Below are 17,276 nucleotides of genomic sequence, written 5' to 3' on the forward strand. Positions count from 1 at the left end.
ATTCTAGTAAACCTAAGCTGCACTCCCTCCAAGGCCAATATGTCCTTCCGAAGGTGCGGTGCCCAGAACTGCTCACAGTACTCCAGGTGCGGTCTAACCAGGGTTTTGTATAGCTGCAGCATAACTTCTGCCCCCTTGTACTCTCGTCCTCTAGATATAAAGGCCAGCATTCCATTTGCCTTATTGATTATTTTCTGCACCTGTTCATGACACTTCAATGATCTATGTACCTGAACCCCTAAGTCCCTTTGGACATCCACTGTTTTTAACTTTTTACTATTTAGAAGGTACCCTGTTCTATCCTTTTTTGATCCAAAGTGGATGACCTCACATTTGTCTGCATTGAATTCCATTTGCCACAGTTTTGCCCATTCACCTAATCTATCAATATCGCTTTGTAATTTTAAGTTTTCATCTACACTGCTTACAATGCCACCAATCTTTGTGTCATCGGCAAACTTAGATATGAGACTTTCTATGCCTTCATCTAAGTCGTTAATAAATATTGTGAATAATTGAGGCCCCAAGACAGATCCCTGCGGGACTCCACTAGTCACATCCTGCCAATGTGAGGACCTACCCATTATCCCTACTCTCTGTCACCTTTCGCTCAGCCAACTTCCTAACCAAGTCCGTAATTTTCCCTCGATTCCATGGGCTTCTATCTTAGCTAACAGTCTCTTATGTGGGACCTTATCAAATGCCTTCTGGAAGTCCATATAAATAACATCCATTGACATTCCCCTGTCCACTACTTTAGTCACCTCTTCAAAAAATGCAATCAGGTTTGTCAGGCACGACCTACCTTTCACAAATCCATGCTGGCTCTCCCTGATTAACTGAAAATTCTCGAGGTGTTCAGTCACCCTATCCTTAATTACAGACTCCAGCATTTTCCCCACAACAGATGTTAGGCTAACTGGTCTATAATTCCCCGGTTTCCCTCTCTCTCCTTTCTTAAAAAGCGGAGTGACAGGTGCAATTTTCCAATCTAAATGGACAGTTCCTGAATCTAGAGAACTTTGAAAGATTATAGTTAGGGCATCCTCAATGTGCTCACCTACTTCCTTTAAAACCCTGGGATGGAAACCATCTGGTCCTGGGGATTTGTCACTCTTTAGTGCTGTTATTTTCTTCATTACTGTTGCTTTACTTATGTTAATTTTATCGAGTCCCTGTCCCCAATTCAATATTATTTTTTGGGGGATTTCCGGCATGCTATCCTCTTTCTACTGTAAATACTGACGCAAAGTAATTGTTCAACATGTCCGCCATTTCCCCATTGTCAATGACAATATCCCCACTTTCAGTTTTTAAGGGACCAACACTGCTCCTGACCACCCTCTTTTTCTTAATATAACTATAAAAGTTCTTCGTATTGGTTTTGATATCCTTTGCGAGTTTCTTTTCATACTCTCTTTTTGTAGCTCTTACTATCTGTTTTGTGACCCTTTGTTGATCTTTGTATCTTTCCCATTCGCCAGGGTCTGTGCCATTTTTTGCCTTTTTGTATGCCCTTTCTTTATGTCTTATACTGTCCCGTACCTCTTTAGTTGTCCATAGCTGTTTTTTTTGGCAAGTAGAGTTCTTGCCCCTCAGAGGTATAAACCGATTCTGTATCGCGTTAAATGTTTCTTTAAACATTTCCCACTGATCATCAGTCGTTTTACCCATTAACAGATTTGCCCAGTTTACTGCGGACAAGTCTAGAATCTTAGCAGCTGACTCACTTTTTTCCCTTTCAAACACTACATTGAACTCGATCATGTTATGATCACTATTGTATAGATGTTGACGCACAGTTAAGCCGTTAACTAAATCTGGTTCATTACTCATTACTAAATCTAGTATGGCTGGCCCCCTTGTTCCCTCTAGGACATAGTGCTGTAGAAAACTATCCCGGACACACTCAAGAAATTCACTACCTTTCTGACAGTTGCTAGTCTGCTTTTCCCAATCTATACGAAGGTTAAAGTCCCCCATTAAGACCACTATGCCTTTGCTACAAGCTTGCCTAATCTCTGCATTTATACAATCTAGCACTTCAGAGCTGCAGCCAGGGGTCCTATATACAACTCCCACAATAGTCTTAGATCCTTTCCTATTTCTCAATTCAACCCATAAGGTCTCTGTTGGCTGCTTACCTCTCGTTATATCCTCAGGCTTGGCTGTGGGTCGTTATCAAACCCTCTAGGCTGGAAATCAGATCATTCCAGCAGTACGATTGTTTTTTCAAATTTTATTGTGCTCTTAAAAGAAATTGAACAGCATCATATTTGTAAATACAACTGATTTTTTTACAGCATAATCCAAAAATAAATATAAAAATAGTATTGCAGCATAATTATATTTTCAACTTAAAATTAGAATTTATAGTAAGCACTGTTGTCTTCATTACAGTTTATATAGTAGAGGATCTTTTCATTTTTATCTGTTCTGCTTTGGAATGAGTTGAAGGAAGTGCTTGCTTCCCTTTCTCCATTTGTGTGAATGAAGATATGTTTTTGACACTGATTATTGGCAATGTTGGGGAGTTTGAAATTTTAGGGTACTCCAGGAGCTAGACCTTGAATCTTTTCCATTTTGAAATTTGCTTTACTGTAGGGTAGAACTGGTACAATTGGAGCGTGTGTGGACAATGCAAAACTGCTCACTTAACTCCACTTGTGTGAGCCACCTGCAGCATTCATCACCCTTACTGTGCTCCAGTGAAAAATCGAGCTTAAACTTACACCACGTGCTTTTACTCATGTAATCACTGGTCTGTGTGGCATATAATTCCGTTTACAACACGAGTTCTCTGATAATAAACAGCACTCCCTTTAAAGGAGCACTACCCACTTTTGGCCTAAAGCAGGAAATTTAGTGCACTCCTGCCAACACATGACACCAATATGTTTTGTAAATCTCTTTAAATAGTTTGTGCAAAAATATTTTGTAGGTCGAAGTAATGTCTCTTCAGCAGGAGGAGGGAGGAATGATTTCTATATAATTGTGACTGCTTTGTTCCTCTCCCTGGGAAAGGGAAGCAGTGGTGGCACAATCTGGTCACTAAGTTCTAGAAATGAATCGCACTCAAATGGCTGCACAGATTGAAAGACAGGCCAACTCTCCAGCTGCTTTTTGCATCTCCAGTGATGATGAGAGGAGAGCTATTCTAAGGTGCTGGTATGCTATCTGACACTGTCTTGTTTTCCAAGGAAATAATTCAGATGAGATGGAATGAAGGGCAGTACCCATTTTAAATGTGATGTATGTGCAGTGTACCTTTTCATAAAAGTAATTTCTTATGACAAATTAAACACAGAGTTGGCAGACTATATGGCAACAGTCAATATTGTCCAATGATGTGAATGTTAAGACTGGAGTTCTTATACAGTATCAAACTTTTGTCTACTTCATTCTAAACACAACAACTTGCATTTATACAGTGCCTTTAACATGGTAAAACATCTCGAGGTGCTTCACAGGAGTGTAATCAGACAAAAATTGACACCAAGTCAAAGAAGGTGATATTAGGACAGGTGACTAAAAGCTTGGTCAAAAAGGTTGGTTTTAAGGAGCATCTTAAAGGAGGAGAGAGAGGCGGAGAGGTTTGTGGCGGGGGGAATTCCAGATCATAATGCAGTGTAGACTTATGGAGATGCTCATTTACAGCCTAACTTTATCTCTGGGTTCTGTTCTTTGACTGCTCCTTCCAAATCCTGAACACATTCTACAACACAGATAATCTTGCCTCATTTGAACACTGAGTGCTAATTTACAGCCCCCAAATGCCTCAGTAGAGAAATACACTGCCTGTTGTGGCATTGGGCCATAGAGTGTGGGAAAATCCCAAGTTTAATCCCTGGTCTGTTGAGTTGGCTGATTGCAGCCAGGACAGTGTTGGCTAACAATGTAATTGGCCTCGGTGACCCTGGGTTAGGGAATGGTGAGGATGGGGAAGAATGAATCGGCCAGGGCTCCTGCTCCTGCTCTATCCAGCGTCTCTTGCACGCATGTGGACATTAGGTGAGGAAAAGATGGCAGTAATGCCCGCAAGATTATATAGATTGCTGTCTAGGTTCATGTTGGGGGCATACCTACTTGGGGGAGGTACTAGAAGGCTGCTGCCACCCATGAAACTATGGCTCACTATCTTCAGGAGGAAAAGAAATTAGAAACTTATTTTAGCTTTAAGAAAATTGACTTTTCGTGAGGCAGTTAATATCAGTTTAAGATGCTCAATCCTAAAGGTAATTTGATGTCATGCCGGATTCAACTATTGGCAACAAGTGGGGTATTAGAAACAGTGCAGTAACGGGGGGGGGGGGTGTGGGTGGGTGGGTGGGTGGATGGATGGATGGATGGCCTGTTTCTGTACTAATCTATTACACCATGCAAGGGTTCTCGATATTGGGCAGGGGAATCAAGGTGGAACTTCCATAGAAGGTGTGGAAAATTGGACGATGAGCCTATCGGCCTGTCTCTTGTGCACCTGCTTGTGTCCATCGATGACAGAGGTCTGGGAATAGGTCAGCTGCACAGTGATTTGGGGAATAGTCTGTGGCATTGGGGATTGGTTGTGCGGCCTTAACAGAACTAGAAGATAAATGACACAAGTGCAACACAGCTGACTCTTTGGCAGCTATCATGAGAATGCTTTGTGATTTTTCTCTAGCTATATGTCTATTAATAAAATGGAATAAGGTTTCTCAGAACTACAAGTGGACACCTTGCTTCCCACGGCACCATCAGTAACTCCTGCTGAAAAGTACATATGAGTGTAGGTGAGGTATGGGCAATGTCGGAATCAGTTGTGGTGCCTCCCACAACCTAATAGCCTGTTGACACTCACTACCTAGGCTCAGGAATGAAGAATACCACTTGGAGGAACAGTGCATATGCCGCCATCCTCAAGCATGTCAGTCCCTCCAGCGTAGGAAGGAAGTAAAGTGGGGGAGGTAATTAAAATACTAGTTTCTGCCAATCTTTTGAACTGCGATTCAATAAGGGTCTTTATCTATTGTAGTGTTTCAGGGAAAATTAAGAGTATTGTAATGGATTTTGACCATTAGTTATTTTCAGGCCCTTCCGACCTATTTGGCCATATCATGCATATCCATCACCTATCTGTCAAACATCATTTCCCTTGTGATCGGTCATAACCAGCTGTCAGAAGGAGAAGTGTGTGGACAACTTTTTGCTTCTTTCAGTTTTAACATCCCAATCAGGTCAAATCAATTTTGACATGATCCCTTAATATGGTGTAGCGAAGCAGCAATCAGCATAAAAATGAATTAGAACAAAAGGTACAGAATATACAGCACTTTCCATTGTCAGGAATATGTGGCAGGATTGTCTCCTTGCCTGATTGAGTATGACGTGGTTTAATTGGTCTCCGCAGAAGGTTAATCAGCATTTACAACAATTGCCAAACTTTTGAGGGTAAAAACTCCGTAGGCCCGCCCCTACTCGCGAACCGGGAGTGCGTTTCGCAAAATCGGGCATTCCATCCGGACAAGAGCGGTGCTGCAGAATTTTTCCTCTTCAGTTCCCATATGAATCAATGCACACCATGCAGAAGCGTGGTGCGATCGGTGAAGCGATGATTAGTCGAAAGTTGCTTTGTGTTTTTTTAAACTCGATGTCGCTTTAAGGCTTCGGGCCCTAGACTTTCCACAACTCTGGGTGGAGGTAGCTATTGAGCCACTGGACAGGTTGGAACCATCACAGTTAAGGAACCTGGACCTCGAATAAGTGACTATTTTTCTTCTTGCACACTGGAACATTTCCATTTTCCTCTGTTGCACCTATGAACTTCACAGAGACCGTGTCTTTTTTGAACTTAACAGAAAACCTGCAGAGGAGAAAATGGTGCAACACTGTTATGTAACTCGTGCAACACTCTGCAAAGGCTGACTGACCTGAGTATTGTGTATTATACCAAAAATATGTGTTATAGGTACCTGTACCTTTCTCTGGGAATTTCCTATACCTGCCCTGGGAGTGTTTGATGGGCAGTGTAGAGGGAGCTTTACTCTGTATTTAACCCTGTACCTGCCCTGGGAGTGTTTGATGGGACAGTGTAGAGGGAGCTTTACTCTGTATCTAACCCTGTACCTGCCCTGGGAGTGTTTGATGGGCAGTGTAGAGGGAGCTTTACTCTGTATTTAACCCTGTACCTGCCCTGGGAGTGTTTGATGGGACAGTGTGGAGGGAGCTTTACTCTGTATCCAACCTGTGCTGTACCTGCCCTGGGAGTGTTTGATAGAGTAAAACTCCCTCTACACTGTCCTATCATACCTAATGCTGAGTGCCCTAAATGGAATGTGTTCCATTCCCCAACACTAAAGCCCCCATCTTGAGCTTAAAGTTAGAAAAGAATTTTTTTTAAAAAGAGGCTATCAGCAGAAATGAAGAGGTCTGCAGATATACCAAATTGATTAGTTTTACTTACTCGTCCTGTATCTTCAGGTTTATCTTCTGCTGGGTAGCCTCCAGTATGGAGCGATGCAGTTTGGTGGTGAGCTCCACGAGATGGTGACTGTTTAAGAGGAAGTCTCCCTTATCCTGAGAGTTCTGGCAAGTTGAAGGGAATTAAATTAAAATACATTTGTCCATTTTAGTCACATAATTTCAAACTGGCAAAATCCCTAAGTCAAGTCTGCACTTTTATGATTTTGAAAGTAGGGTTATTATTAATTACAAAAAATAATCACCAACCTGATTTCATACACTTTTAAACAGCTAATGCAACTCATTCTTTAAAAGTTTAAAATTCTGAAGTCGCCTTGGATTTTATTGCAAAATCTTACTCCCTTGTTTTCCCCTCTTCATGGTAATAATCAAGATGGTAAATTTACCACATCCAGAAAATGATGAGCATAAACATCTGTGCTTCAAGCCACAGTCTATTTTGAGTATTTATGCATACCATGCCAGCAAGACATTACCAACATCTCCTTCAAAGTGTTAGACGATATAGTATAATGAAATATCAAATCTGCACATTTATTTCAATGTGACTATGATGTGCAGGTAATATGTTGTGGATCTAGGACAAGTGCATTTTGCTTTTTTTTTTAAAATGTAATTTTCTGTCTTATAAATTATCCATCATCTTTGGTCTGCTTGGATTAGGCTGATCTGGTGCCAAGAGGTTGGTCAATATGTTCCTAGATGGGCATCAATACAGCTGACTAACAAGGAGGTGCCAGTCACCACCCAGATGTCAATCTCTCCTCTGATTTTTCACTCTTTCCCCCCACTCCCCAGGTGGCACAGGTTAGATTATAAACTGAGTGGAGAAGAGATCAGATTTGTGTAGTGATGCTTAACACTACTGTGCCACCTAAATGGCTGTATTTTGAAACTGGACCAGGTCTGGGCCAAATGATGCACCTATTGTTCCCAATACCGTCTTCCTGAATCTCTGTTTAATTCATTCATTAGTATATAATTAGACTCTTACTATCACATCTTAAACAATTTTACAACACCAAGTTATAGTCCAGCAATTTTATTTTAAATTCACAAGCTTTCGGAGGCTTCCTCCTTCGTCAGGTGAACGATGTGAAAATGAAATCCTCGAAATGAAATCGCATTTATAATTCACAGAACAATGCTTGGTGAGTACAGACAGTTTTTTCAACTGCCCGTTGCCAAGGCAATCAGTGTGCAGACAGACAGGTGTTACCTGCCAGGTCTCACAGAATATACAAATCACCAAAAAAAAACAACAAACAAAAAAAACAGAGATAGAGAGGTAGAAACATAGAAAAGACAGCAACTGACCCGTTATATTAAAAACAGATAACATTTGTTCGCTGGTGGGGTAACGTGTAGCGTGACATGAACCCAAGATCCCGGTTGAGGCCGTCCTCATGGGTGCGGAACTTGGCTATCAATTTCTGCTCGACGATTTTGCGTTGTCGTGTGTCTCGAAGGCCGCCTTGGAGAACGCTTACCCGAAGATCAGTGGCTGAATGTCCTTGATTGCTGAAGTGTTCCCCGACTGGGAGGGAACCCTCCTGTCTGGCGATTGTTGCGCGGTCAGTTGCTGTCTTTTCTATGTTTCTACCTCTCTATCTCTGTTTTTTTTGTTTGTTGTTTTTTTTTGGTGATTTGTATATTCTGTGAGACCTGGCAGGTAACACCTGTCTGTCTGCACACTGATTGCCTTGGCAACGGGCAGTTGAAAAAACTGTCTGTACTCACCAAGCATTGTTCTGTGAATTATAAATGCGATTTCATTTCGAGGATTTCATTTTCACATCGTTCACCTGACGAAGGAGGAAGCCTCCGAAAGCTTGTGAATTTAAAATAAAATTGCTGGACTATAACTTGGTGTTGTAAAATTGTTTAGAATTGTCAACCCCAGTCCATCACCGGCATCTCCACATTATCACATCTTAGGTTCAGCTCAGTGCTCACCTCCGCTATATGTAGCACAAAGAGTCCATCTTTACGTTCACTCATAGAGATGCTCTTGATCTCGTTCACTTTGATCAGGGTTTTAATTTTGGGGGACTTTGTATCAGCTAGGGCAAAGTAGCTGTTTGTCATCATCAAGATCCTTGGAGAATTCTGGAATGAGGAGATAGCACATGTAAATGATCAACAGTCCAAATGACTAAGCAGAGTATGGATGCATACAAGGAACCAAACATCATTTCCTAACATTGCACACATTTTCTTTTTTTTTCCCCTCTGTTTCCGGAAGGTGCTAACTCCTTTCTGGGGTTTGATCTACAGAGACCACACCCACCCCCCCACTAATACCTCACCAAATGGCCACTCTTCATTTGAGTGTCAGCAGGCTATTGCCGTGTGGAGGACATCACAGCTATGCTCAATCTTGTTCTCACCTGACGTTAACATGCAAAGTTACTAGATAGTGATCAGGAGGAAGAAATGAGCAATGACTCCTGGTGACATCATGAGGGAAAAGTAAAAAAGCAGAGTTACCGAGCCCAGTGGCAGGAGGGAGATGAATTTACAGCACGGACTGATTAATCCATGAGATTCAATCATTGTCGAATGCTATTTCAGCTCCCTCATTAGTAAACTCTCCACACAAGCATCGTCTTATTTCTCCTCCCTATTTTGTCTATTGCAGGCTACTCTAAGACATAGGACAGATTCCCATTCCTTTTCTTACCTTTCCATTCTTTCTGTTAATTTTCATGGCTGTGTCCATCATAAGTAACTTCCCCTCCAAGCCACTGGCTAGCTTCTGGTACTTGGACATTTTCTGAGTGTCCAAGTACTGTCCATTGAATGGCTGAGACACGCTGACAAGACCACAGAAACCAATTAAATCTCAATGGAATAGATTGTGCAAACAAGATCAGACAAGTGCAAGTAAATGAACAAACCATGCAAAATTAGAGGTAAGGGGAATCTCTCCTCCCTCCTCCAATACTGTGTGTGATAGTCACCAGTAACATGAACACTCGAGGAGCTGGAAAAGTTTTCTGTTACCTGGAGGCATACGAGGCTTTCTTATCCTTGAAAAGCTCGCTGGCGTACAGCTTCTCTTCTAATACGGCTTTACTTTGGTTTGAGATTGTCCCCCTGTATTTCTTACACTGTAATCATGAAGTGGGAGACAGTTTAGTAATTTGCATTGTTCAGAGATGCAGCACCATAAACAAGTACTGATTATAGCAAACAAAAAGAAAGAATTTGCATTTATATAGCGCCTTTCATGTCCTCAGGACATCCCAAAGCACTTTACAGCCAATGACGTACTTTTGAAGTGTAGGCACTGTTGTAATGTAGGAAACGTGGCAGCTAATTTGCACACAGCAAGGTCCCACAAACAGCAATGAGATAATGACCAGATAATCTGTTTTAGTGATGTGGGTTGAAGGATAAATGTTGGTCCAGGACACCGGGGTGGGTGGGGGAACTCCCCTGTTTTTTTTTATTCGTTCATGGGATGTGGGCGTGGCTGGCGAGGCCAGCATTTATTGCCCATCCCTAATTGCCCTTGAGAAGGTGGCGGTGAGCCGCCTTCTTGAACCGCTGCAGTCCGTGTGGTGAAGATTCTCCCACAGTGCTGTTAGGAAGGGAGTTCCAGGATTTTGACCCAGCGACGATGAAGGAATGGCCAATATATTTCCAAGTCGGGATGGTGTGTGACTTGGAGGGGAATGTGCAGGTGGTGTTGTTCCCATGTGTCTGCTGCTCTTGTCCTTCTAGATGGTAGAGGTCGCGGGTTTGGGAGGTGCTGTCGAAGAAGCCTTGGCGAGTTACTGCAGTGCATCCTGTGGATGGTACACACTGCAGCCATTCTTTGAAATAGTTTCTTGGTTTAACGTCTCATCTGAAAGACGGCACCTCCAACAGTGCAGCGCTCCCTCAGTACTGGCACTGGGAGTGTTGGCCTGGATTATGGGGCTCAAGTCTCTGGAGTGGGTCTTGAACTCTCGACCTTCTGATTCAGAGATCTGTTTTTTTAAACGCACATTCCAGTGTAAGTCAAATTGGGCTGTGGTTCCACGGTGCCAGAAACCTTTCGGTATTCCCCGAGTTGCCATTTTTCATAGGTGAGCCCAGACAGTGAGTTCTGGCAGCCTATACGACCTTGGAGAATCATAACCAAGCCTGATCGTGGGGTAGAATTTTCATGGGGGCGGGGGGGGGGCCTGATCTCTGCCCATAAACTGCGGTGGAAGATCGGCCGATTTCCAACAATTACGGTGGGACATCAGGAAAATGCTCACAGAAATTACTGGTGATTATGCTCACCCAACACCCACACATGCAGGTGCAGGTGCGTGGGAACACCATCACCTCCAAGTCACACACCAGCCTGACTTGGAAATATATCGGCTGTTCCTTCATTGTCGCTGGGTCAAAATCCTGGAACTTCCTCCCTAACAGCACTGTGGGAGAACCTTCACCACACGGACTGCAGCGGTTCAAGAAGGCGGCTCACCACCACCTTCTCAAGGGCAATTAGGGATGGGCAATAAATGCCAGCCTTGCCAGTGACGCCCACATCTTAATGAATTAAAAAATGCATTTTCCAGTAGGGGTCACTGGATAGAAATCAGGAGCAGGAACTCTGGCAGATTCCCTCCCTAATTTAGGGAAACTGAGACAAATGTAGCACCCCTACCACTGCTGGGGATGAGGTCAGCTAACTCAGCACAGACTGAAGATCTTCCTGGTCTATAAAGCTCAATATCTCACCACATAGTTCACTTACTCACTGAGCTGTCAGGGGAAATGCTCTTTTCTCTCCCCCCACCCCCATTCCCCAATTACTTTTATGTTCACACCTGTCCACTATCCTTAAACCAAGGGTCCTGGTGTACCAAATGACATGTGATGGGACAAGGACAATTGCCTCTAATTTTGAAAATCATTGTAATCATCACTGTTGATTCAGTCATGACAGTGACCCAGTACTTACTTTCCTGATCACCTTCTCTCTCTCTCACTGATGGGTTGTCACTGGACTCCACTTATCCATCACCTCACAGCATTACAGCTGAGATCAGGAACTCAAACTAGTATCCCACCAGCTGATTTAAAGTGTGAGTTATACTCAGCCTCAGCCCTCTCATTTACGCTCCTGTGAAGCACCTTGGGATGTTTTACTACATTAAAGGCACTTATATATAAATGCAAGTTGTTGTTGTAATTTTACAAATCATAGACTTATTTTAATACTAAATCAAAAGCAAAATACTGTGGATGCTGGAAATATGAAATAAAAACAGAAAATGCTGGAAAAGCTCAGCAAGTGAGGCAGCACTTATGGAGAAAGAAACAGAGTTAACATTTCAGGTCGAAGGTCAAACTCTGTCTCTTTCTCCACAGATGCCGCCTCACTTGCTGAGCTTTTCCAGCATTTTCTGTTTTTAGTACTTATTTTAATAGGCACCTGCAATATTCCAACGTTCCTGCTGGTGGCACTGCTGAGCTGATCTTCGGGATGTCGGCGGCGGGGGTTCAAAAGGCTTTTGGCCTTGATCCTCAAAAACTACAGATCCTGTTTATTTTGCTTGTAACTTCCATTATAAATTATTACATCCTAATAACTCAAAGCTATTGATTCTAATAAGACACCACATGGTGTAACAGGGCATGTTCAGGGCATGCGGCCATTATTACTTTATCAGTTCAACAACTTGCATTTATACAGCACTTTTAACGTAAAATGTCCCAAGGCGCTTCCACAGGAGCGGTTATCAGACAAAAAAATGACACTGAGCCAAAGACGGAGATATTAGGACAGGTGACCAAAAGCTTGGTCAAAGAGGTAGATTTTAAGGAGCGTCTTAAAGGAGGAGAGAGAGAGGTTTAGGGAGGGAATTCCAGAGTTTAGGGTCTGCGCTGCTGAAGGCACGGCCACCAATGGTGGGAGCGATGGAATTCAGGGATGGATAAGAGTCCAGAATTGGAGGAGCGCAGAGATCTCGGAGGGTTGTAGGGGCTGGAGGAGGTTACAGAGATAGGGACAGTACATGTGGCATCAGTTGAGCAATTATAAATCACATACCAGTGGTCACAATGGATATTCAAGTGTATTTTATGCTGGAAGTTGGGGACAGCAAATGATTCGAAGCACAAGGTACACACAAGCAGTGTCACCGCACTGGCACACCAACAATGAGGTGCTATTGAGTGGTAGGATATAAATTCAATTTCCCCCACTTCACCGAGTTTGTGATCTCAGCTGTGAGGAGATGACAAGTGGAGTCGAGTCACCTCCCATCAGGGAGGGAGAGAAAATCAGGAAAACCAGTACTGGGTTGTTCTTCTGGCTGACTCAAGAGTTACACTGGCAGAGGCCTTGGAACAGATGGTCCACCTGGCCTCTTGGCTGATGTGATGAGACCAGGAGGAGGAGAATGGGGGGTGGGGGGAATTCAATTCTTTGCCCCCTATCCCAGCATAAGAGACACTGGAATTCTCATTGTGAATGTTGGTAGATTGTAACTGAAACCACAGCACTTGAGGCTGTTTTAGGAATGGGTGGTTTTAGCTGGTATTAATGATCTTCGCCAATATGATCAGATAGATTCAAAAATGTATCTGTTGTACATTCAGTAAAATAGCCCATTATATAATGCTGCTGCAGAATAATACAGGGGTAGACTGGTACTTCACACATCAGCAGCTTAGGTCTGAGGCTGTGTCATTTTGCTTTCTGACCTTCCAGAGGCAAAAGATCCTCTTCAGCTCCTGGTGAGTTTTCTCCAAGAAGAGATAAGGCAACGCTGGCCACTTCTTGTCTGTCGGAGACATTGAAGGTAGTTTGTCCTTTAGATCAAGAAGGTACTTTTGTTTCTTCAGGAATGAAGGAAAAGAAAGTTATCGCATTGCTTTATTTTTTTTTAAACCTTTGCTTTCTTATTTATATAGACACATACACAGTAGAATGTGTGGGTTTACCATAGTTTGTGCCAACAGACTTCTTGATATCTTAAGAAAAACTCATTCTTCCCCTAGATCATCTAGTGCTATGCATCATACCCCGTCTGAGAGGGCAGAGAGGTGACCTACTTTCAGGCTCTACCACTCTGTGAGCAGCTGCTAAAAGAGGCATGCGAGTGACCTAGGCAGCTCACCTGAATCTCCCTTCTTCCCTCTGGGGAGCTATGCGACTTCCACGTGGCCAAGATTGGGAGCTCCCAGTGTGGTAAGTCACCGCCACAAAGCTGCATCCATGCCACTCTGCGACAGGGCGCCAACACCTTCTGCCACTTGATCTTGCCAATGTATTCATGAGAAGAACACAGTCTGAATCTCAGTGGATGGAGTACCAGGTGATGGTGATGGTCGTGCAGGATAGGATGAAGGAAATACTGACACCATCCTATCCACGTAGGCCTCTTGCTAATCAGCGATTGTAGCGACACATCCATCTCCTAGATCATCTCACAGCTAGAGGAGGACATGAACTAGCAGGAAGCTCACAAGGAGCAATGGGAAAACAAACCTTAGAGATGGGTGAAATTGGGATTTATGAAAGAAAGTTATTGCTGGCCATAATGTGATAACCCACTTCCTAGTGGACACAAATCCACTGGAGAGAATGGTTCATAATTGGCACCACTAGATATTCTCATTCATGGAGGTCATGAAGGTGGCTGGTGTGAGACATGGAAATGTCACATTGGTCCAGTAGGGGGTGATCTTCTGAGGTTGGCGATCAGTGTGATGTTGGGACAAAGTGAGTTCTGAAATGTAGCTTCATAAAAGTATACCTGGGAGTGCTCGACACCAGCATTAGGAGCAAAGAAGCACGTGTTCTGCTCCCCAGCACTGACATCCTCCCCTTCATAAACACATAAACTCACTAAACATTAAATACAATGCAGGTAACACAATGAGTAAACTCACAATTGAAGCCATTATGAAGTTACGGATTGTCTCTGAAGCATTACTTTTGAAGTACTTCCTGTTCCTTTTCCGCACCTGAGGTCACAAACAAAGGATATTAGTACTGACGGGCTGTGTATAGTACTTTTTCTGTTCAAGAAAATTCAAAGATAAAAAAGCAGATTTTCCACTAGTCCAATTTAGCTGACACATTTAGTGTAATTAATGAAACTCTGACAATTGCAAGTGACCATAGTGAACAGCTCTACTAACCCCTCTCTCACACTCCTGAACAAGATATAAAGCAAAGCTTGTTGTCTGACAGGTGATCCTCTCAACTCGAGCCTCTAACCTCTCTCTGTCTATCCAAGTTTGCAGATGACACTAAGTTGGGAGGAACAGTAAGTAATGCAGGTGGGAACAGGAAGTTATAAAGAGGCATAGACAGATTGAGTGGGCAAAACTATGGGAAATAGAGTTCAAAGTGGGGAAGTGTGAAGTCATCCACTTTGCATCCAAGAAAGACAAATCAGAGTATTTTCTAAATGGTGAGAAAATAGGAACTGTGGCAGAGCAAAGGGATTTGGGAGTCCATGTACACAAATCACCAAAAGCTAGTGGACAGGTACAAAAAGCAATCAAAAAGACTAATGGAATGTTGGCCTTTAAAAAAAAAACCAGATGATCTGGTCATTATCTCATTGCTGTTTGTGGGATCTTGCTGTGTGCAAATTGGCTGCCGTGTTTCCTACATTACAACAGTGACTACACTTCAAAAAGTACTTCATTGGCTGTAAAGAGCTTTGAGACATCATGAGATCATCCAGATAATCTGTTTTCTTTAGTGACGTTGGTTGAGGGATGAATATTGGCCTCAGGACACCGGGGAGAACTCCCCTGTTCTTATTTGAATAGTGGCCGTGGGATCTTTTACATCCACTCGAGAGGGCAGACGGGGCCTCAGTTTATTGTCTCATCTGAAAGATGGCACCTCCGACAGTGCAGTACTCCCTCAGTACTGTCCCTCCAACAGTGCAGCAGCGCTCCCTCAGTACTGCACCTCCAACAGTGCAGTACTCCCACAGTAATGCACTGGGAGTGTCAGCCTGGATTATGTACTCAAAACTCTGCAGTGGGGCTCGAATGCACAACCTTCTGAGTCAAAGATCGAGAGTGCTACCCACTGATGCACGGCTGACATTGAGATTCTGGCAGGGTGAAAAATTGGTATTAAAAAATTGTACTAACTGCCCAAGATGATGTTAAAAGTGCGACAGGTGACATGGGGAATACAGCTGTGATTCAACTTCTTAACATCATCAAGGGAGCAGCACACTGAAAGCAGAGTGAGCAATGTTGATTTGGCTAGTGGCTACAATCCAAATGGGTAAGGATTTAATGAGCACTCCCCCCTCACCCCATTACCTGATAACCTTGCCAGCCAGCCGCAATGATGCTGACAGCTGCAGCATGACGCCGCTCCTGCTTGAAATCTCTCTGGAGTTTGTGTAATCTTATCCAATGGTAGGTGTTAGGGATGAGTAAAACAACAACAACTTGCATTTATATAGCGCCTTTAATGTAGTAAAACATCGCCAAGGCGCTTCACAGGACTGTAAATCAGACAAAATTTGATACCGAGCCACATGAGATATTAGGACAGGTGACCAAAAGCTTGGTCAAAGAGGTAGGTTTTAAGGAGCATCTTAAAGGTGGAGAGAGAAGCAGAGAAATTTAGGGAGGGAATTCCTAAATTTAGGGTGGGGCAATGAAAATCGGGGGATGCGCAAGAGGCCAGAATTGGAGGAGCGCTGAGATCTCGGAGGGTTGTAGAGCTGGAGGAGGTTACAGAGATAGGGGGGGGGTGCGGGGCCATGGAGGGATTTGAACATAAGATTGGGAATTATCTGGCCATGCCGTACCATTTTCAATAATCTCATTCCCATTCAGTCAATGAGAAGCATTTTGGAAGAAATGAAATTTACCGCATTACTGTAGAGGCTTAAAAGGAAAATGAGTACATGATAAGTGACAGCTGTAATTTCAGGCCTTCAGATGATGAGATAAACTGCTTGAATTTGTTCTCACGGGTCCCTTTTGACCGGATTACAGTTTTTAATTCACTCACAGGTATCTGTTAATCTCTGTGCAAACACTGCCCGTTGACGTTCTCTGTCAGTTTCCAGTCAGTTGCCACACAGTAAACTTTTTACAGCGAGATGTGCAGAGTATGATTCATTATAAACTCTGTATATGGTTCTCAGTCAATGGAAGCGCCTCGAAAGCTTTATGAAGCTCACTTACATCACTCTGTTCAAAGATGACCTGATAATGTTCCTCAAAGTAGATCTCAGCTGCAGTGCCAGTGGGTTTGCTATAATTGGCCTCCCTACAACTGGCTAGGGATGGAGGTAAAGAAATTTTGCCAACGTTCTCACTCCTGATCACTATTCAATGACCACTGCTGGGAAATGTGCATGTAAGGACAGTGGGAGAGGACAAATGTATCAAGGGATATATGCAACGACTATCTGTGTAAATAGTCATACCTGTGTCCTGTTCTAGTTTGACTAGATGAGAGTATCCCTTTAAGAGACAATTTGTTATATGACAGGAAGTAAAGCAGTACTCACCTTCCAGCCCCTGATATAGGCTTGAAGCAAGATGGCGGCTTTCTTCATATTTTTATATTTCTTTTGTTGCTGTGTGAGGATGAAAAAATACAGTGTCAAAAAGGAGTAGTCACTCGATAAAGAATCTTTCCGTTGAGTTTGTTTTCAATAGTTTTGTTTTTTTCCACCCCAATTCTCTCCCCTACTCTCCTGAAGGCACTGACTCTCGCTGGGGTACAGTCCATGAGTTCCACCAGCCCACCATTACCATGCCTAAAGGGCCATTCTTTATGTGTGAGCCTAAGCAGTGAGTGTCAGCAACCCATTTTTTTTTTACTA

The 17,276-nt window shown here is 43.1% G+C and overlaps 1 protein-coding gene across 1 annotated transcript in view; it reads right to left on the bottom strand.

The window, feature by feature from the left end:
- Positions 1–2,224: 2,224 nt before the first annotated feature.
- The window catches only part of LOC137307118 (unconventional myosin-Ib-like), a 62,913-nt gene continuing 47,861 nt past the window's right edge, over positions 2,225–17,276 (bottom strand). The window contains exons 21-28 of the mRNA XM_067976438.1: positions 16,959–17,027; positions 14,347–14,421; positions 13,156–13,290; positions 9,466–9,572; positions 9,143–9,275; positions 8,416–8,568; positions 6,440–6,561; positions 2,225–5,839 (exon numbers count right to left, since the gene is read on the bottom strand). Coding sequence (XP_067832539.1) covers positions 5,716–5,839; positions 6,440–6,561; positions 8,416–8,568; positions 9,143–9,275; positions 9,466–9,572; positions 13,156–13,290; positions 14,347–14,421; positions 16,959–17,027 — 918 coding nt within the window. The 3' untranslated portion in view covers positions 2,225–5,715. The remainder of the gene's footprint in view (positions 5,840–6,439; positions 6,562–8,415; positions 8,569–9,142; positions 9,276–9,465; positions 9,573–13,155; positions 13,291–14,346; positions 14,422–16,958; positions 17,028–17,276) is intronic.

This window comes from Heptranchias perlo, chromosome X (assembly GCF_035084215.1).
Source record: "Heptranchias perlo isolate sHepPer1 chromosome X, sHepPer1.hap1, whole genome shotgun sequence".
Taxonomy (NCBI): Eukaryota; Metazoa; Chordata; class Chondrichthyes; order Hexanchiformes; family Hexanchidae; genus Heptranchias; species Heptranchias perlo.